General features: G+C 37.2%; 1 protein-coding gene across 1 annotated transcript in view; it reads right to left on the bottom strand.

The window, feature by feature from the left end:
- Positions 1-5301: 5301 nt before the first annotated feature.
- Positions 5302-22688, bottom strand: part of st3gal4 (ST3 beta-galactoside alpha-2,3-sialyltransferase 4) — a 28550-nt gene continuing 11163 nt past the window's right edge. Inside the window, exons 3-11 of the mRNA XM_015012739.2 lie at positions 22138-22219; positions 21770-21859; positions 18718-18815; positions 17667-17730; positions 17297-17392; positions 14300-14489; positions 13691-13825; positions 6150-6302; positions 5302-6062 (exon numbers count right to left, since the gene is read on the bottom strand). Of these exons, the coding sequence (XP_014868225.1) occupies positions 5973-6062; positions 6150-6302; positions 13691-13825; positions 14300-14489; positions 17297-17392; positions 17667-17730; positions 18718-18815; positions 21770-21859; positions 22138-22219 (998 nt within the window). The 3' untranslated portion in view covers positions 5302-5972. The remainder of the gene's footprint in view (positions 6063-6149; positions 6303-13690; positions 13826-14299; positions 14490-17296; positions 17393-17666; positions 17731-18717; positions 18816-21769; positions 21860-22137; positions 22220-22688) is intronic.

Raw genomic sequence — 22688 nt, 5'->3', positions numbered from 1 at the left:
AAAAATGAGAACTAATGGAAATTCATCTTGATCATTTTTAATACTCCAAATGTAGTTTATTTTGCACATTTTTCAATAAATGATATGAGCCATATACTCGATCAAACATCAGAAATTAGCAAAGTGAAGCAAGTATTTCCTGTTCAAACAATATTAAAATGGAACGAATCTAAATTTGTGAGCCGTTTGCTTCTCTGACGACATGAAGTCATCCAGTGTAACTCCCCACAGACCCGAACACATCCGTACACTAAAAAACTAATTTTCTGTTTTTAAAAGAAAGAAAATAAAATTTGAACATCAATTTCAAACTACTGGGAAGAAAACTGTAAATGCACTGCTGACATACGTGTATGAAATTCAAGGATGAATTCATCCTCATCCAAATGAAGAAACAAATGCTTGGTCCTGTAATTTAAGACTCTATTATAAGGTTTTTGGAAGTTAAAAAATGTACTACATACAGAAGTTCAGAGGTATAATAAGATATCTAGCAACCAAGACACTACTAAAAAATGTAAAGCATACAGTCTTGAATCTCAATGCAAAAGTCACTTTTCGTCTTTGGATCAATTTCAGTGACAAACCTTTCTCCGAGACATGGGTAAGTAAAAACTGGCTCCTGAGGCAGGAAAAAATATTTATAATGCAAGACCATGACCGCCGCCCACCTGCATGGATTTTACTGTGTGGACTCCAATTCAGTGTGAACCACATCACTGTAACCGACTGCAACAGACAGCAAGGATGCCCGTGGCAGGATGTGAAGAAATCTGTTGTGAAAAGTGGAACGTAAAATCCCACTGTCAGCGCAGCATCAACAATGAGAACTGTTAATGCTTGATTTGATCTTTTGTATCTTCGGCATTTACAAGAAGTCATATTTTAAGAGGAAAAAGGTGAGCTTAAAACATTAGATATGTCAATCAAGAACATTCTCCAAAAGATTATCTGCATTTCATAAATCAAGATGTTTCATAAGTTTGGCTCTCATTTGAAAGTTTCTGATTATTCCCTTTTACTGGCCACTAGACAGCAGCAAGACACACAAAAGACTGAAGCTACCTTCATGAAAAAAGAAAAAGAAACTGGAGTAATTTTACTGTGCTATACTTTTTACTTTTACTTTGGGTGTGAATTAATTGTTGATCTTATGTGATTTTTTTTAAGAAAAAAGTAAATTAAGCAGATATTAAACCATATTAACCCCATATTTCTGTACAAACATATTTTATATTGGCTTCATGTAACATTTTAATTTGAAATGGGTTCTTTTTATGTTTTATACAATCATCATATTTAACGAGTATAAAATAGTCTGTGTGTAATTTATCAAAATAATGTTTAATTTTGTTAACCGAGTTCCTGAAATAAATTTAAAAAAAAAACAATATTCTAATTTTCAAGATGTACCTTAACCTTATATATTGTCACTAGAAATACTTTGTACTGATCCAACATAAATACACACATAATTTTATATTTTTGTCAGTCTGATTACATAGTTTTCAACAAATTTAATTAGAAATTATGAGCAAATGTTTACTCAGAACTTGAGTGTCTTTTTTAACCAAATAGTTTCTAACTCCTTGACTAGCTTTTGGATGACTGCTTTTCCCTCTTCTGGAGCAAAAATACTTTAAAGCAATTCTAATCAAGTAAAACTCTTGGCTACTTTACCCACCTCCTTCAGTTATTAGTCTCCTCTTCTGTGAAAACAGCTCTGCAAGGCAGACGCCCGGTTTACGTTTAGGACGAAGCTTCAACTGTCCCTTTTTTTAAAACAAAGCCTCGTGGTTTAGTTTACTCTCAGTTATATTGTGTTATATTTATGCATAAGTGCAATTATTGCTGTCATTAATCTTCTGTTCTCAGTTCAGTGAATTGCCGTTTGTCTGGTTCCGTTAGTGTTTCCTGTGGAAAATAGTGATGTCCCACAGTTTCTGTTTTGGTGTGTCTCCTTTCTGTCTTCGTAACCACTAAATCGCTTCTGCAGATGGTCTGGTTATGCTTGGCTGCAAAGAGAACATCTCATTTCAATTGTCGTTTACACCCACATATTACAGTAAGCTTTGCAAATTTAGCTATTATAAAGCAGGAAAGCGATAATAAAAATAACTCTACTGTTGTAGCCAAAGCCAAAGTAAGCATCTGGGAAGAGGGCCTTTGCATTCTCATTTTTTTTCAAAACTATGAATATCTGTCTCATATGTAAACACTGCAAACAGCATTTTTTTTTTTTTTTTTTTTTGGTTTGTTTTTCAAAAATGTGAGGTTGGGAGGTCCAAATGGAAAAAAAAAAAAAAAAAAAAAAAAACACATTTCTGCAAATGATCAAAATATGTATACCATTGTTTCCTAAGGACCAGGTAGTTCACATGGAGGCAGAGTATGGAAAGAAAACACTGATGGTCTTTTCACCTGTTATCAAAGTTTATATTGTGTAGAGATGTTGCTGTGAACTCATTACAGTAGTGGCACACTCAGTCAGTATCTGTGTAATGCAATCAGAAAACAGGAGAGCAGTTAATTAGAAAAAAGTTTTTAATTCATTTATTTCCTTCCATCATCTGAAGTTTGGTTGACAAATGTAACATCTGAGAGAGAAACCCAGACAAATAATCATAGGGTGAGAGTTAAAACACTGATTGAGTTAGCAAAGGAGTTCATACCTGACAGGGCAGTGAGAACCTGACATTTTGGCTACAGCAACATAAACAGGAATTGTGACAAAGGGCAGCTATGGAGCAGTAAGATTTAGAATGGAAACAAGGTGAACTTTAACATAAACAAGAAAATGACATGACAGGAACATGTTGGACTGCAAAGTGACCACAGTACAAAATTCTGCCACCTGGCCACCATACAAAAAGTCTTCTTCTACAAATCAACAAAACTTGATAACCCAACAATGATGGCCGTCTAAGTAGTTCTGCAAGTGTAAAGATCTTTTTCCAGTCATTTCTTGTGCTGACGTTGCATAAGAAATGCAAACAGAAAATATAATAAGAAACCATACAGTCCATGTTTTCATTCAGAAGAATAGGAGTGTGGGTTAAACAATTATATAACTGAACAGACCTTCTCTTAAGAAGACAGGGGGGTAAAATAAACAATATTTTGAGAGCCTGTAATTAATATGGCAGGCTGTAATAAGTTTTTTTTTTTTTTTGCTTACTGCCTTCAGACTGCAGCAGTTTATGACCTCATGTCATCTACAATAAATGTCTTAGACATATTTTCTTCATAATGAGATCATGAAAAACCTCCCTGGAAGGAAGAAATGTAGAGGTATTAACTAACCAGCACAGAACCCTAATACTATTTTGATTCACATATGGCGATTTGGTTTGGATTTTAGTTTCATGGCTGTGGAAGACGCCATGAAACTAAAGGTAATAAATATTTACCTCATAATATATAATCACCATATAATTTTTGTGTAAGAACAGAGGCTACAGTGAAATAACACCTAAACTCAACGATAGAAAAAATAAAGATAGGTTATTAAGCAATGGTTGTGTAATAGACATGTTCATGCACCTCATCAGGAATGCATTCCTGAGCCAACACTGATGGTTTTGTTAATCTTTTTTTTCCCCTCTTGGTTACTTCATCAAAACTTTCAGCTTGAATGATGAAAATGTGCAGTGAATTTTACAAAGTGCCTTATTTCTCTAACTAAGATTTCTTTTCTTTCTACAACTGGTAAAGAGCAAATGCAGGTCGTATGCAAGTAAAAACACTGACATCTGTTTTTTTCCCCTCATCTCCACCCACTCCTTCCAGTTTTTGTGTGTATGTTGGGTGGGGGGTAGCGTCTCATTAGTGGCGAAGGCTCTCCCACCGTTTTAGGGTTTGCCAGCCTCCTTACACAGACTTGCTACGACTTAGATCATTACTTTGCCCTCCACAACTAAAAGATGCAAAACCACAATTATTTTTTTTGTACTAAAACCCCTAAAATGCAAAACATTTCTACACCACTGAAAAAGTGCAACAGTTGTCACACAACTGAAACCAGATATTTACGTACACTATATTTAAAAAAAAAAGTACTTTTTTTTTTCTTCCCTCTCTCTGGTAATAGGTCAGACAGAACATTGACTTTATTTTCCATAAGCTAAATTAGTTTCCTTAAATAATTTGGCTATATAAAAAGGACAGATGAATCAGTGACACCATCGGATCCCATTTTAATTTCCTGACTGATGTGTTGATCTGTTTCCTTATGTACTTTAATTATCATGCCATCTTTTTAGTGAATGATATCAGTTCCTCCTAAAGCAAAAGACAGACATGTTGCTCTAACCCATGCTAACATTAACTCACAGTTGGAATGGTGTTCCCAGGCTTGCAAGCTTTTCCCTCTTTTCTTTTCCCAACAAATGTAACGATGGGTATTCTGGTGAAACACTTTGGTTTCCAGTTTTTTACACCCTACAGTTTTAAACTTTTTTTTACACCCTACAGGGTGTAAAAAAGTGTCTGTGCATGTTTGCTAAATGGTAACCTGGCTTTTGTTGCTTTTGGAATGGTCCTCGCAGAGGAGCTTCTCAGCTCATGGACAGGACTTGTTTGTGAATAATATCACTCTCCAGCCAGCATTTTCACAAGGTCTTTGGTGCTGGATTTGATATTTAAATTAGTATGAAGACATGCTTATAGCTTGAATGTGGTTTCACATTTTCTTCAGTTATTTTTGACAACCTTCACTCTGCCCTGGTGCGTCTTCCCCCCCCCCCCGTTAGCTTTCAGTACTCTTCTCTGTTTTTGGGTCGACCCTTGTGACCTCTGCAAACTGTGGATTTAACCAATTGATGCAAATTGGCAAAATCCTTCAAGGGCAGATAAACATTTTAGGTCATTCATAATAAATATAGTTGATAAAGTGACTTAGGAAAACTGAAAGCTGAATCAAAAGTATCAGTTTAGGAACAAGCACACTGAAAACAAGTCGTGCAAGCTATATCACATGTGTAGAAAAAAACTATGATTTATCTTGATTACAGTTTTTTAAATAAAAACCTACAGGGTGTAAAAAAGTGCTCTTTAACTCCACTTGTTTTCACTACATGTGGAATATCAGTACTTTAGATGCTGTTGCATGACTAAAATACGTACCTCGCTGTTCTGCGTCAGTCGCTTGTCATACAAATACATGCAGAAGAGCCACTGTGCCATCTACTGGCAAAAAACCTATGGCAAACACAAATGTGCTTCACTAAGCTGTGGCCGTTTCCTGAACAATAAACGCGATTAATGTCAAAAATCACAAACATCAGAACGGTGACAAAAAACTGAATTTCATTCAACCAGGTTTTTATTTGCAAATGCACAAAATTTGTACATACAAAAGAAAAAAGAATCCAGTGGAGCCATTTTCTCTGAACTAAATAAATTACAATGAATCACCATATGACAAATAAGCCATTGATGTAATGGGACAGAAAAGTGACGTTAATTTTGTCAAGTGTGAGCAGTTTAACCAAAAGAAATAACTGAACGTGAATCCCCATACACTCCAGACACACGGTTACACTGAAAAACTCATTTTCATTCTCAGAAAATGAAATAACAGATTCACACAGTTTTAAACTTTATAGTGAGACTAGGAGAACAAATCAGAGCATGATTATAACAAAGGTTTGCAAAGGTTGTTTCCAACAATACCGCCTGAAATAATCCGGTCCACTGCAAGAACTGGAGAAACAAATGCAACAGATTAACGTTGTACGTTCTGGCACAAGGATCTCCTGCACAGCGAATTTGTTTCCAGAGTTAAAGATTGTCATGCAAGTTAAACAATATGCAAAATACAGAGCCTGAGTGAAACCTTTAAGAGGCAAAGTATCATAGAGATTTAGAGCGCAAACTCAAGATTCCCAAAGGCACTTTGTCAAATTAAGATCCAAAGATCTATATTTGTGATAAATGTTATCAGAAATGGGACTTTACTTGGAAAAGTGTTATCATAAATGTGGGTGTAAGTAAAGAATGGCTCCTGAATCCTCCAGCTTTTTTAAGGCTTTGGCTTCATGGTTGAGATCGTGGTAGGAATTCTGTAACAGCAAAGAAAACGATGTTGGTTCAGACAGACACAGATAAACTGAAGACATTTAAAATGCAAAACCATGACAGCCACCCACCTTCATGGATTTCATGGTGTCGTGTCCATAGTAGTGGATGGGTTGCCGTGGATTATTTGAACTGGGATATCCAAATCCAGCGATGTGGACCACATCACAGTAGTTGAGCGCAACATAGACAGCAAGGATGCCAGTAGTAGGGTGAACAGAAATCTGTAGGAAAAGGGGGGAAGATGGTAAGTGATGAAAAACAAACAAACAGTCACTCCTAAGGTATATCCCAATATTAGGTCAGATCCTTTCTGACATCAGCAATAACAAGAAATTAAAAAAAAATAAATAAATGAGCAAAGAAAACATCGTGCGAAAAGTCAAGGAGATGCTGTGTATTTTGAAAAGCTTCATGCATGATTCATGTTTTCCATTTACAAGCAGGATTTCAGCAATGACTCATCTGCCACTAGATGGTAGTAGAGAGAAACACTTGCTGATGCACTGAGCTTCTTTCACACCAGTATCACCCTTGGAATGTGCCGAATTCAAAATAAAAACATAATTTTAAGAATTTTAGATAGATATTTTAAAAAATATTTTTAGTTTTTTCAACCGATTTTCAATCATTTTAAAAAACATTGCTAAATACAGATGTTGGTACATAACTCTGCGACAAATACGACAACATGCTAGTCTTAAAACCACCAACTGAGACATTGTTCTATTTAACTTGGAGGCTTTTGTGTAAAACAAGATCCAAAGAGGAGACTTAAGAAAAATGGTTAAATACGCAAAACAAATACTGGTTCAAAATAAACATCTATTCATTTATTTATTGTTTATCATTTATGTATTATTCAACCAAATTAACTTAATGGTTGAAACTATTGAGCCCAAATCTGCTGCTCACTAATTCATAGCTGCCAAGGTTTTACACCGCTTTGTCACACAACAACCGTAAACTTCAGTGTGTTTTAATGTTTATGTGACAGATTATCACAAAACAAAGCAAAATTGTGAAGTAAAACAAAAATGATATGCCCTTTGCAAACATCTCACCAAATTAAAATCTAAAAGGCGTGACTTGAAAATGTATGTTTCACACACATTCTCCTCTCATTCTGTGTTTGAGCAAAGAAGTCAGACTCTGAATGCACAAAACTGTTTAAGACAAAACTGAAAGATTTATAGCTGTAAACTAATTCAGGGGGGCTGAATATAAATAAACACTTTAATAAAAAAAGGGTTTCTCTCCGCTTCCCAAATATGCATACTTTGTATTATCCAAATGAATTAAATCCCAATAAAATACGTACAAGTGTGTGGGTGTAATGTGACATAGCTTAACAACGCTGAAGGGATATGAATAGTTTTGAAGGCGCTGTGCAGTTTATTTTAGTCTACAAAATATGTATCTCAATTCCAGATAGATTTGTGGTCCTGAACCACATCCACCGAAAACATTTTAAAAACCCTCTGAATGCAAATGCTCAATAACAGCTCCACAAGATAAATGTTCCACTGCCAAAAGCTAGTAATTAAACATATTTCAAAAGTACTGCACATTGGACATAATTGGTCATACGAGAAGTGCAACAGAACCATAGTTGTGAAAGAAAACTGTAAAGAAAACGAAAAACAGAACTACAAGTATAAACACTGTCTGAAAGGAACAATACATAAAACTGGAAGTTGATACTTTTAAGAATGACACACAGCTAAATCTGTTGCTGCAGAGCAAGTCTACAACATAACTCAACCAGCATGTCAAACTGTGTCACAACAACTGTTAAGAGGAAGGACAGCTTGCAACCACCCCCCGCCCTACAAAAACCAAAAACAGCTAGCGGTACTTCCAAAAGTACAGAAACGTGTCTGTTCAAATCTGTCTCTTTCAGATCTGTGCAAGAATTAAGTAACCAAATACAGATTTCAAAAATAAAACAAGGTCTGCATTATAAAATAATCACTCTGAAATAATAAGTCAGGGAGACAAAAGGCAGAAAATATTGTACATGTTGCCATGTTTCCTTCTATCCTTAGGGACTTTGCTAAGCTTGTCAAGGTTCTATTTTTTGCAGCTTTCGGGTGAACATCCAAATTTGGTGACAAACAAAATGACCCTTACACATACCACAGTTATTTTACAAAACACAGATTATCTTGTCAAAAGAGAGAGAAAGTCTTTTGACAATTATCTCTGAGACCATTTGACCTCAGCTGGAGGTCAAAGTCCAGTTTTGTGTCTCTGCAAACTGCCACATTTCCAGTCAGAACAAAAAAAAAAAAAAAAGTGTTTTTGTTTAATTTAGGGGGTTGAACTGATCCGTGTTTGAGGTAGATATAGGTGTTTTTTTTCTTTTCCCCCTTTATCTCAAGTTTTGGATCCAGTATAGAACATTCTGAGATAAATGACACTACAGGACTATTGGCATAAAATGGAAAAAAAAAAATGCATTATGCATAATTTTCATCAGCAATCCTTCTAAGACCGATGTCATAAGAGTAACTACTCATGAGTGACGTTTACAAGGTCAAATCGTATGCAGAGTTGATCAGATTCTGCGTTAAAATACTTGAGGCAAAGAGAAGGCATGATGGTAGGCGGACCAACAGAAAATACAACAACAGTAACTGGCTCAGGAGATAAGTGATTTGAGAGGTGGGGCAGCCTTATCTGAGCCGGGTTTACCGTCACCAAGTTTGAACCCAACAGTAATCCAGCAGCCGACGAACCAGCCGACTCCCAGAGGAGGCAAAAAGTTGAACTAAACAAGCAGAATGTTTGCCCATATGTGGTGGCAATGGCGAAATTACTGAACTGATCTGTCAATATAACTGTCAGGAATTACAGAAAAGTATCTGAAGAACGAGCTATATCAAAACTGCTACACCTAGATCTATTAAGTGCATTATAACCACAATAAACTGGTTTATGACGTAAACACACGGAGTGACAAGCTTTTATTTCATTTAATTTTTTTACAGAGTCATCGCCCCCAACTTTTATTTGTTGTTCAGCAGAAATTAGTGAAACATTATTAAACTGTGCAGCTTTCTGGTGCTTCTGCTTTTGAATTCATGGATCCGTTTGCCTGATTCAAAAAGCTCTTCAAGAAGGGCTGACGAATCTCTGGTGATGTTCAGTCATGTTTATCCACAGGTAGCGAAACCAATTAAAGCACAATTATATGATAAATAAAGTAAAGCAGATCATCATCTGACTGGACTGGATCATTTTTATAAATGTAGTTTAAAAAAAAAGAAAACTAAAGACACTGAAGACAGAATGACTCTTGTTTCTTGGGCAGGTCAGTCTGACACTGCCGGGTGAATAAGTATTTCTGCATGGAGAGCAAAGAATATTCCACCCACTCATTTTACCTCTTGGAGGACATGATCAGCACTGGTTCGGTAGTATCTCTTCCCTCTGCTGCTTCCTCTGTTATCAAATGGTTCTAAAAATGGACTTGGTTGCTAATAAGTTGCTTTATCCTGCTGACCTCGCTGATGCACGTAGCAGTCTTTACAGTGGAATGTTTCCCCCTCCCTAAAGCTGATATCCTGACCAAGCTAACTTTTTAAGCATACACACTCATTTAGGCATTTATAGGATTTTTGGCTGTTGAATAAGTGAATCTTATACACCTATACACTGAACTTCACACATCAGCAACTGGTCAAAAGTCACAGTTTACCGTTTATGGATAAACATTTGAAGTACCAGTAGTATCTTTTTTGGCACATTTTTTGAAGACAAAGATAGCTGGGTATTATGTTCATCCAACCATTACCTAGCACACTTGTCTTTGCATGGTTGCGTGGGGTGATGGTGTCCAGCAGTCACAGGGCGAGAGTGGAATACACCCTGGACACATCGGCAGTCCGGACATTACACTGAATTACTTAAAAAGGCCAATTGAACCTATATTTGTCAGTGAAAAAGCTTTAGGAAATGTTTCTAAACTTTCTTGTTATGCATTCAGCCCTAGATCAACCACAAAACCTCAAGGTCATCAGAGCAAAAACCAACTCAAAAAGAGATCACTTATTTTTTATTCATTTATTTATTTACTTATTTATTTATTTATAAACCTCTGGAGATAGACTTTCTTGTAAAGTTTTCAAAGCGATCACAACATTCCTCCAGGCTTGTTGACAATCTTTCAAACACCTAAAATTAGCTGCTACTTCTCCCTAGTGCCAGTATTTTTAATAGGAATGCCTATAAAATCATATAACTTTTACAGCATGGAGAGGCTGTTAAGCTAAAAAGATAAGGCAACATTATTCACAAGGAATAAAGGTTGCTTGACATCAGCAAAATATTCAAATCATTAATAAATATTATAAACAAGATGCTTGCTTAGTGAGGTAAAGTGAGGCGACGTTTCATAAAAACAGGAGACGTATTAATCCACGACAGAAGGCGGCAAGACAGTTTAACTTCTTGGAACAGACAAATGCAAAGAAATGGACTGTTTAAAACCAGTATGCACATTTTACAGCTTTCTGGTACCAACTCCTCAACTATTAAACAGGAGTGGTTTAATCATGCTTTGGGTTTGTATCACCGCCAGCAGGGTAAACAATTCTGGAACTGAAAGTTGTAGAGGCAACCAAAAACGTGAGCGTCAAAAAAAATAGAAAGAAGAGACAAAAGACGACTTTTACGGAGTAGAAAAAAACTTTTACACGCACAAAAAATGCATAAGAAAACAAGCAACAGAACATTCACCTTCATGTATTTTGCCTTACAAGAAAAAAACTAAACAAACATCCTATGATAGCACTACACAACTTATTCATGTTATTTCAGCTTCAAATGACCACATAGAGATCTATTAAATTCTGGCATATTCCAATTTAAAACAATATTCTTATTTTTGCAATTTCTCTTGACTGGTGATCTGCTTTGGAGAAAGAACTGCGTATGTTTAAGATGGTATCGTGTTGAAAACTTTATGTAAAATGACCAAAAGTCATAAGGGGATGAAATGCATCACTAACAGACCAATAAAAACACAACCACATGATAGATGGCATAGACAGCATTTCAACCAAAACTGCAAAACCACAAGAAACAAGCAGAAACAAAACACAAAGGAAGTCGATTCATTTGTGTCACTACATAAGTTATAAAAAGAAGGAAAAAAATAAAAAATAAACATACAGGATTCAATGAATTGCTTATTTTAATAAATACCTTGTCTATTATTTTAAAGGGAGGATTCAACAAGAATGCATCAAGGAATGATTTGTTTCAAACCAGAATTTTACCTCCCATATTTGGGTTAATCAGGATCCTCAAAGCCAGCACTCAAGGCCCTTGTCCGGCAACGTTTAGATCCAGGACAGGGGCCATCTCTGGTGCATCGCACCCGAAGCAAATGGAGAACTTCACTACACACTGAAAAGGTAATTCAGTCAGAGTCCTGCTAGTGACCAGATTATTTCAAAACTTTCACAGAAAGATGTTGCCAATACAGCCTTTATCAAACTTTTAAAAGCTTTTGATAACTTTTGTTAACACGTCAACCTGAACAGACCTTTGTGGTTAAAACCTCCACTTTGGAATCAGTGGAGTGTGCAACAGCAACGACAACAAGTCACAGAGCCAACCTGTTTCTAAGTGGATCGCGTGTGTCAACATCAGTTCTCTTTGTTGCGTGTGTGTGTGTGTGTGTGTGTGTGTGTGTGGGGGTGTGTGTGTGTGTGTGGGCTAAAACGTGTCCCTCTCTTGAGATTAGGTTTGGAATAGTGGTGGTGTGTGAATGTCGCAACAGATAAAGTGGGGGAAAAAATAGTAACACGTGAGGCTTCAACACACCAGAAACTTCCTTTCCATTTGGCACAGACGCACAAGAAAAAAGACTAAATTAATCACAGATTCTGCAAAAAAAAAAAATTTAAAAATGTGTTATGTAAAATTCAAAACCTTAGTTTAGACTCAAGTCCCTCCCATTCCAAACACTTTAAACCAGCATCTTTCAACTCATTCTTCCTGCCCACATTCCTCACTCTGGCCCTTCCCGTACAGTCTGAGCAGATGTTGCAGGGCTCCTGTTGGGTGAGCCCGCTGACTGCCTGTAGGATCCCCATCTTCCCACTGCTCACTCCTCTCATGCACCAACCACTTGTGTTTGGTGTTTGTGTTGCAGCCCAAAAGAGTAACATCCCCCAGTCACTGTTCAACAGGAAAGATCCAGAACAGAGGGGATAAGCAGGACCAAATCAAGGCGAACGAGCATGACGAAGCAAAGTAGTTGTGAAAGGAAAAAACAAGAGAATTCAGTCCAAATATGTGTAATGAAATCCAGCTTAAGGCCGAGGATTTCCAAATCCGATCAATAAGCTTTGCACAACAGTTGCTCTTTCATAACCGTGCAGTTAATCTTTCTACTTGTATTTGTTTTGATAGTTATTTTGTTTATTTTTTATACCATTAATCAGTTCGAACACATAGATCTGGGGAAAAATTGGCCCCAAATAAGGAGATTTACCACAAAATAATAAAATAAAGAGACTACATAGGCTTGGCACTGGAAGAAACTGTTAAAAACAGAAGCATCTGGTTAAAATCTATACAAAAATCTTGCTATGAAACTGAATTAGGCATGGTTTTACTGTGTAGCCCCAAAAGCAGGAGGCACTAATGACAAGCAGAAGGTAATCTTCACCATGTTGTACTGTATTTATAAATACAAAACTTCAACTTTAAATATATAGCCAAAATGTCAAGCAACTTGTGTTTCAATCTGACGTATACACAGAGTTAAAGACAAATTACTGGAGGAACTGTGGCTAATCTGTGGGATAATCCATCCAACCTCCTTAACATTCATGTGGGAAACAGTGATGAGCAAGCGGAAAACAAAAAAGAAGCAAAAAGAAAGAAAGTTCTTGTGGGAAAACTGGAGTTTAGGATGCAGCTGAGCCACAGCACAGCCATCAAATGGTGCTCATAAATACTTGCTTGCAAGCAGAGCAGGTTTCCCTCAAAACAGACGGTAGAGATCTATTTATATAGTAGTAATTTCAACATATCAACGTGTAAGAGCAAGAAAGTGTATTTTTTTACTACTTTTTTTTACTACTAATTACGAGGTGATCATACCTCGTAACAGCTTGTTGATAAAAACCTATCAATAATAATTGGATATTAATTAATGCAAAACACAAACTTAAAAGCTTCTAGAAAACTAGTCTGGGACTTTTACTTTTTTGGGATTAGTCCATAAGACTAGCAGGTGCCTGTATCTGCAGTAACATAAGCAAAGATGGATTCCCTTGAGCCACCATTTGCATGTTGCTGGAAAAATCAATCAGGATGTACCTCTGCGTATAAAAGTCAAACAAAAATGTTTTTAATATTTCCAATTTTGTGTGTTTTGAGGAAATGGAATGAAAATTTTAGACCTAAATAAATAAATAGTTTTGGGAGGTTTTTAGTCTGGTCAAATGACAAAACTAGTCAAATTTGACCAAAAGATAATGCAACAGTCAAATGAATAAATAAACCTAAATAATATTTTAACTAAAGGCTTTAAATATAAGTTCATAATACCCACGGTACTATAAACGTTTAGGTAAAAGAAACCCCTCACCTGTTTTCCCTTTTGAGAAAGAATCTTGAGAAGTTTATCTGCCGTTTGGTGCAGAAAATAGGGATCCAGCACTCGGATTTTACTTACATCACCCAACCAGATTTGGGGCGGGGGCTTCCAGAAACCTTTCCTAACCTTTGAGGGCAACATAGAGAGAGGAAGAGGGAGAGAAAAAACAAAACAAAAAACAGGACATTATGAAAGCAAAAGCAACAGAAAGATTAATAAGCATAAATACGACATCTATTCGCTTGGTAGAAGCATTTAATGCACGCAAACTGAGATGCAACTGAACCTAATGTCTGCAGGCCACTGAATCGATGTGCAAATTAGCAGGTAATGACCCTGCAACTATTAGCGGTAGGAGGCCGGAGATGCCGGGAGCAACCGAGTGAAGGATGTCTGTGATGGAAACACCATTAACTTTGAATAGCAGTGGCTTTGTCCAAGTTTACCCTATTAAGTACTTCTTCCACATATGGAAGGACTGGAGGGACTGTTTTTTTTTTTGTTTTTTTTTTTAGACAGAGGGGAAAGTTGAATAGAGTTAAAATGCAAGTGTGGGAGAATGTGCGTGCTCTCACACACAAACATACACACATTCCTTACCCTTTTTTCATTATAGATTATCTCTTTGAGCCAGCGTAGGTCTTGTTGTTTGAAAGGCACTAGGACCATGAGTGTGTCCGGGTCGTTATGCAGCGCAGGGTTATAGGAGGCGGACTCAGGGTAGAAGAACCTCATGGTGGTCTTGTTTCCCACATCCTCCTCATAGCCTCTTACAGGAGCATCATTCAACCTAAAGCACGGAAGAATTTAGGATTTGAATAAAAATCTTTAGTCAGAAATGTTCTTTGAATAATGCACTTGCATTTCTTTAATCGGCTTCATTTTTGTAAGGCATGGCTTTCCTTTGGATTCATTCCGTTTTCCTTCCGTCTCAATATACACCCTCGTTTTCACTTCCAATGCGATGACAACACCTTTGGACTCCAACACTTCCATTCAAGAACTGCTCATGCCACGTTCAACTGAAAGCTGTAGGCAAAGCTCTGCATGGGGTTTACTGCTACAAAATGTTCGCACTCATTATGGCAGGCCAAACATAGCTACTTGAAAACTCACTTGAGAGTTTTAATTATGTATTCTGAAGTTTTATTGTTTAAAAACAACCATTTATAAACAATGAAATACTGTTGGAACATGATAGTTTGCACTGTTACTTCTCAGCAAGACAAGCTTCTGGGCTTAAATATCTGACCATGACTCTCTCCATGGAGTTTGTATGTTTTCCCTGTGCATGTCTGGGTTTTCTCTGGATACTCAAAGTTTCTCCCACCATCCAAAATACCCATGTTAGGTTAATTTACTGGTCCATATTGTTCTCAGATCAAAGTGTGTGTGTGCATAGTTTTTCATGGACTAGACTGGCAACCACCTCCAGTTTATGCAACTTTATGTCCACTAGCTACCAGACACGGGTATCGATCTACAAGCAATCCTCTTGATTTTTTTTCTTGAAATGGTCTCTGATCGCCACCATTTTCAAAACATTGACAGCCAAAGGTCTGTTTGATTTGATGGGTCAGTTGACTGCCAAAGGTCAGTTTGATTCGATGGGTTAGTTAATTTTTAACAGTGTGCTTCTGTTTTACTGGAATCCTCAGGGTCCAGTCTTTGGTTACTGTTGATGATGTGGCTCAGCTGATGTCTTTAAGCCACGACCTTTTAGCATCGTTCACTGGAACAGATCACAGCAAAACAGCTGGAAATCTGAGTTTGTGTATCTCAATGGAGCAAAAAAGCAGAGTGGTATCCAGGGAGCCCGTATTTGTTGATAGCAGGCAGGAATGAGAGATGTGAGATTAATTTGAGGCTTTGCTTTTAGTAATGAGGGTGCTGGTTCAATCCGTCATATTGAAGAAGAATCCAAAGTTTTTTTTAAAAAAGGTAAAGATCTTAGCTTACTGATCCATTTAGATTCAAACAATAAGGGGAGCAATTGATAAAATGATCAAATGCTAATTTAAACAGTCCCCAAGATTGAAGAAGCAACAATTAGCATCCTCTATAGGGGTCCTTCAATGAGGAGCTTGAAAATATTGTTGGAGAAAGACATGTTTGAGTTTTAAATGTTAGATTCATTAGGTCTGTCACCCAATCTCAAAAATATGAAGTGAAACTGGTTGGATATGAGGATAGAAGGAAAGATTATTATGCCCTCATATTTTTAGTGACAAATCTGTCACCAAGGAAACAAGTCTATTGTAAACCTTAATGTGATTTCTGAGGACAGGCATATTGGCTTACCGATTTGCAAACTTACACCGACATGTCTTGTGCAGTAATATTTTTAAAAGCAAAAACTGCAATTTATGATTCAACACATATAGACACTTCACTATGCACTTTAAATCATGACTAGTATTTGGTGTTGGCATTTCCTTAAAAAAAAAAGAAAAATCAGTAGACACATTTTATCAGTTTGAAGACATTCTTGCCATACAAATCTTTCAAATCCAAGCAGTGGTAAAAACCCTACCAATCGGTGCTCAGTCAGATATTGTTTGGCTAGGTAAATAGTTTGCACTTTGAAAGCTTAAGAAACAAAAGTCAGATTTTATCCAGCTGAGTTTTCACACAAAACCAGCATGACGACATCAAACTCTCAGGCATGCACTGGATCCTGTGTGTCAATAACCTTAGTCTATTTGGCTGGGAAATCATTAGCTCCTTGGAAAAAAGGAAAGATGTGAGGGAGGAGTAGAAAGGGGCTGTAAGGGGAGACAAATGCCTCGTGAGCAGGCCAAAATCTGCTTTTCAAAGCAAGTTTATAAAGACTGCAAATCTGACTTTACAGCCTTGGACTGAACATGTGCGTTCAAAGTCTCTTTGATTTTACCAAATCCTTGGCTTTATCTTGAAACTGAACGTCTACACCATCAGAGGGGAGTTTTTGTCAGCATCACGTGGGAACATGTTTGAATACAGTCCTATACTCAATAGTTTAACTTCTCTCTTTTCTTTAGTGATCTGAAAAAAAAAGACAAAAAAGTTCTTCATTTTGAATTCTAAACTATCCTGCAACATGTCGAAGTATAAAAATGCTTAATAGTTTCAATACTTTTCTCTATGGGAAGACCTTTGTTATTTCTACACCTCATTTTCAGTCCATCAAAAACGTTTGCCACAAGTGGGAGTGATGGAGAACATAAAAGGTCATCAATGGATTTCGGTTCAACATTTTATGTTTGAGTTGTAGAAAAAGGCTGTTTTCAAACACTTGACTAGTTTGTTCAGTCTAACCACACTGGGGCACTGAACTCCTTAAGGGGCTGGTGGGTATTATGTAAAATGACTTTTTTTTAATTCCCTCATCAAAAACATACATAGAATGTTGTTTTGTTGATTCTCTCTTTTATGCATGTTTGAAAGAAAATGGAGGCAATCGTCATGGTCTTGCAAATATTTGAACTCTCATGTTTTAAAAGTGAGCATACAATGGAAATTTGGCACCATTAGTTTGTGTCCCAGGCTAGCAGTTTGTAGTTTTTAGCTAGAAAGGAATACATTAAGGAAAGATTAATTAGTTTGATCCTTGCTTACCTAATGACAACATCGTACTTATTGATGATGCTTCCCAAGGAGCTGTTTTTAATGACAAATCCATTGCCGATAACTGCGCAGGTTCTGCACTCAAGGCTGAGGAGATAAATAGCACATTAATACATCTGGTTTCAAAACGGACACGTTCGGTGGTTAACAGCTTTTCTGTGTCTGCAAATTGGAAACAATAGGGCTCTTAAAGCAGTACATCTACCACATAAATTGGCAACTGGCAAAAAATGTATAGTTTCTTGGAATCTGTCAGAAAATGATTTTATAACCAAAACATAAATTTTAATACCTAAAATATCCACAGAGTGCTGGGAGCAACTATAGAAAATTAACCTTAGCATTTTCTGAGATTACTTACTTTTCAATTTTGGCTGGCACATCGTAATTGGAAGAAACAGCAAGAACTTTGAGTAGCAGCAACTCTTGGAAAGAAGAAAGAAAAGTTACACAATGAAAGCGTTTTACAGTTCCAAAACCTCAAAACAACACTGTACATTGATCAGATGAGGTTCTGTAAATTAAGAGATAAATTATTAATGATCTACTTGTGTCACGATTCCAGCAATCATGTGCACACACACAAACAAACACACACACACACACACACCATCTGCAAAGAAGACGGAAGCCTGCACCAGGAGTGTTAAATCTGTCATCCAAATTTAAACAAAGCATGTAAAAGCCAACTAACATTACTTGCCAAAGCATTCATATCTTTTGAACTTTGTCACGCTTGTTCACATTAAAACCAAACACTTCTGCACTTTTGATCTGGCTTGATACAGGATAGATGGTTCAACATGAAGTGGTTTATAACTGAAGTGGAAATAAAATACATGGTTTTCTCAAACTGAAAAGTTACAATCCCTACTTCTTCAGCCCCCAGATTTAAAATGTCTGTGGAAGCATCATGTTCAAATAATTTAAAGTTATGTTACTTGGGCTCTAGTTGAGTAGAATGACTTTTGGCTGCTGAATACAAAACAGGATCACAGGAAGTGAAATCGAGTTTGATGAATTATCCGGACAAAATAAGAGCAGATAAAGCCGGAGAGACAACATTCCTGAGCTGTCACTGGGTCTGCTGCCAGGCAACACTCTCAACTACGCTGTTTTTCCACAAGTAGATCACTAATTTACAAAATATATTTACTTAATTTCATATCTAAAAAGTTGAAAACACCTAATTTCTGATTCTTTCTAAAAGCCAGGGAAAACTGAAACACAAAACAAGAGAGCTCTCTCATGAAGAGAGCCCCTAGAGGTCAGTGACCGTAACACCAAGTTCGGCCAAATCATTTCCAGCAACTACTAACGAGAAATATTTATGAACATGATCATCATGAGGATGATGTGAGAGGACCTGAGCTGAAAGGCCAGAGGAAAGAAGAGCAGTGCAAAGTACATACCACTGCCTTTAATGCCATAAGGTAAAGGCAGCTTGGACAGATGCTCCCGCCAGAAGAAATCCTTCAGTTTCAGAAAAAGCTGCGTCTGCCTGCTGATGCTGCGTGAGAAGCACAGGGCAGAAATTACAGCATGAAACAACTCTTCCAGGCTTCAGCATTTAAATAATTTATATTACAGTACATGAGCCCCGCTTAAAAAGATTGTTTGAATTTTTTGAAAAGTTCCATAACGTTCGTGACGACACAATTTACTGCTATTAGATTAGACAGAACTACTTTAATCCCTCGTGAAGGATCCTCGGGGAAAAATCGGTTTCCAGCAGCAGCACACCAACAGAAAAGAACTGCTTTGCAAAATCCATATGACAATACAATAGAAAAATGAAGAGAATATGAAAATGGGAAAAAATATTCATATGCATCTTTAAAAAAATAATATTGTATAAAAGTGTAATAATCTCGCCAGCAATCTCAGAAAGTGAAACTCATTACATAGAAAGAGATATATTCCAAGCATTTTTTTTTTTTTTTTTTTTTTTTTTTGTAATTTTGATGATCACGGCTCACAGAAAATGACAACCAAAAATTCAGCATCTTGGAAAATGTGAACACTGAAAAAAGTTATTAATGGAAACACCCAATGAGACACCCTAAATACCTAATCAACTCAAAATCATCTGCAAATATTTCCTGAGCCTTTAAAAAGGTTTCACTCTGTGTCAGTGGGCTACACAATCTTGCATAAGATTGCTGGCTTGACAGATGTCCAGAGGAAGGTCGCCAACACCCTTAACAAGGAGGGGGGTAAGTCACAAAAGGTCACTGTTGAAGAAGCTGGTTGTTCAGAGTTGTGTGTACAAGCATATTAACAGAAAATTCAGTGTAAGGAAAAGTTGTGGTGCACCGGAAACAAGAAGGACTGCAGCTTTGAGAGGAGTGTCAAGCAAAATCCATTCCAGAAGAGCCAAGACTCATACGAATACTAAAAATAAAATAAAAAAAAAAGTCAAGTCACTCCTGAACCAGAGTCAACTTCAGAGGCATAAAGAAAAAAGGAACCAGACTGTTGCTTCATAGTTAAGAGTTCTGTTTTCAGATAAAAGTCAATTCAGCATTTTGTTTAGAAATCAAGGAGGAAGAGTAGAGATACTCCAATAACTCTCATGAGAGATGCTCATGTTGCTTGAAGTAGAATGTGAAGTTCCCACAGTCAGCGATGATTCAGGGTGCCATGTCGTCTGCCGGTGTTGGTCGACTTGTGTTTTCTGAAGTCCACAGTTGATGCAGCCGTCTACCAGGAAATTCAAGAGCACGTCATGCTTCACTCTCCATGGAGATGCTGATGTTATTTTCCAGCAGGAATCAGCACATGACCACTGCGTACGGTGCCAAAATCTTCTTAAATAACCATGGTGTTCCTGTTCTTGACTGGTCAGAAAACTTTCCTGACCTTTAACCCCACAGAAAATCTATGGGTTGTTAAGACCCAACAAGGCATATGACCTGATGGCAGCTATCGAAGCAATCTGGGCTTCCATTACACTTACACAGTACCACAGCCTGATCAGCTCTGTGCCACAAGTTATGGATGCAGTAATTGATGCAAGAGGAAACCCAGGCAAGTACTGAGCTACAAAATTGTACATACCACCTGTCAGAAGCCTGGCATTGAGCTTAAAACACGTTTTTTGTGATATTCTAATTTGCTGAGACACTGAAATGTGGGCTTTTACCTGTAAGCCAAATTTATTAGAATTGGAAACAAATAAAGCTTGAAATATTCTACTCTGAGTATTGAATCTCTATAAAATGACCACTTCCCTTTCTGAGATGCAAGACGGAAAGAAAACAGTATTTTTATTGGGGGTTTTTTATGCAATACCGTAATTTTTGAGACATGCATACTATGCATGTCACATGGTATATTGCACAGTATTGATTGCCTAGATGTGCTTGTGTTCTAGTTTTCAATTAGGGTAGACTTAACCACAACATGACAGTCAGACCGGCACATGAAAACCAACCCTAATCATTTACCTGAACCTGCTCAAATGTTCTTATAACCATTCTTAACATTAACCAGACTCATGAGATGATCAGCAATTTACATGATGTCATTCAACAGCAATTTTTCCCTCTTTAAATTGCTTCACTGACGGTCTCTGCTGAGGAGAGGGAAAAGCGGGAGAAAAAAAAAAACATTAACACAGCCTGTGGAGTGAAACTAATGTGGCAGACTGTAATACGTAAAACAAATTCTTTCCCGCATTCACTGGCATCACACTGCAGCACTTTATGATCTGCTGTCTTTGACAGAGAGTCTCCCAGACATTTATTACCCACATAAGGGAGCTGCCTCCCTGCAGGACATCTGCACAGGCCTCTGTATGAGAGGTCTAATTAGTGAAATGTCTCTGTGATTGCCAGGAAAACCTTCTCATGAGTGTAAAAACATAGAAACAATGGGCAGATAATCTTAAACTAATTGCATGCCTTTGCAGAGATCCTCAATTTGAACTGCTTCAACTGGAAAACAGTGGAAATTTTTTTCCATTGTTTTTTTTTTTGTTTTTTACTTTTGGTCTATTCGAAATAAATAAAAACCCACTGGGCAAACAAGCACTGGTCGGATCACTTCACAGATAGTCACCATATCTATATTTTCTGAGAGCCGACAGAAATACCAGCAATCCCTTGATATTATTGAAAAGAATGAATAAGAAGGGGGTTGATGACATCAAGCAAGGATTCCTCATCAAACCATGGCTTTGTCTCTTTCCAAAGAGTTTATCAAGAGCACATTCATGGAAGAGTTTTTTTTTTTTTTTTTTTGTCTTATTCATTCACTCTCAAATTACTTCCTGGATGCATTCGACTTGAGGAAATGAAAGCTGATATAAAGCCTGTCTGGGTGGAAACTCATTCCTTAAGGGTGTGCTTTGCTCCGGTTCTTCCCAAATATGCCACCCATTTGTTCCTGTAATTGAGTGAGTGAGGGATTGAGGGGGAGGAGAAGGAATGGTGCAGAAAACACAAAAATGCCATTACTCACTTAAAGTTAAGGCTCTCCCATTTTTGTTGAGTAAGCCAGCCTCCACACAGTGACTTGCTACTGCTCAGAGTCTTACTGGGACCGCCATAACTGAAAAACACAAATACCACCACTAAAAAACTGATGTTGAAAACCCAAAGAAAATGTGTGCCAGTAATAGTTTCCAGACCACTGAAAAAAAGTGCAGGAGTGGGTATATATGAGGTTTCATTTTGCCAAAAAAAAAAAAAAATGCTGAATGCTCAAACTGTGGGATGGTTTCTTAACCTGAAGTGACTCGGCAATGTCACTTCAGGCCTCGTGAGATGACGGTTTTACCAGAAATGGGCAGCATGCAGACTGTACGACTTCAGTGTGTGTTGAATTACCTCCGGGGTACGGCGTAGGAGTAGTAGTATGTGACAAAGCAGATGAAGAAGACGAGAATTGGGAGAAGCCTAAGGCACCATGCTGGAGTGACGATAAAAAAATAAATAAATAAAAAACTGTTAAAATAAAAGTACATAATAAATATTTTGTTATATCTTTACGGCATTTTTTTTTTCTTTAGTACAGTGAAAGATGTAAAAAAAATAGACAAAAAAAGTTAAACACCTTTACAAGATAATCTGGGCAGGTGTACATTTGTGCCAACATAAGCGAAAAAAGAAACAGATACGCTTACTGGTCTTCTAGTATCAGTGGCTATTTAGAGTCACACTTTCAACTTCACAGTGGAGTACCCACATATTAGAGTTTCAGGTTTCAAGCAAGGTGGATCCTTTGACTGTTGGAACCGAACCCATTAATTCAGGCAAAGTTTCAAGAAATGCAAGCTAGACCACTAAAAATTTGAATCAAAAGCTAATGGGCAGATTGAATTTGATTAATTTGTTGCTGGTGGAACTGGGTTTGGAGCAGTGGCAGCAGCTGGTGAAAA

Source organism: Poecilia mexicana, unplaced genomic scaffold (genome assembly GCF_051168715.1).
Source record: "Poecilia mexicana isolate PSO_F unplaced genomic scaffold, ASM5116871v1 scaffold_13, whole genome shotgun sequence".
NCBI classification, from domain to species: Eukaryota; Metazoa; Chordata; class Actinopteri; order Cyprinodontiformes; family Poeciliidae; genus Poecilia; species Poecilia mexicana.
This window is presented reverse-complemented; position numbering and strand designations above follow the sequence as displayed.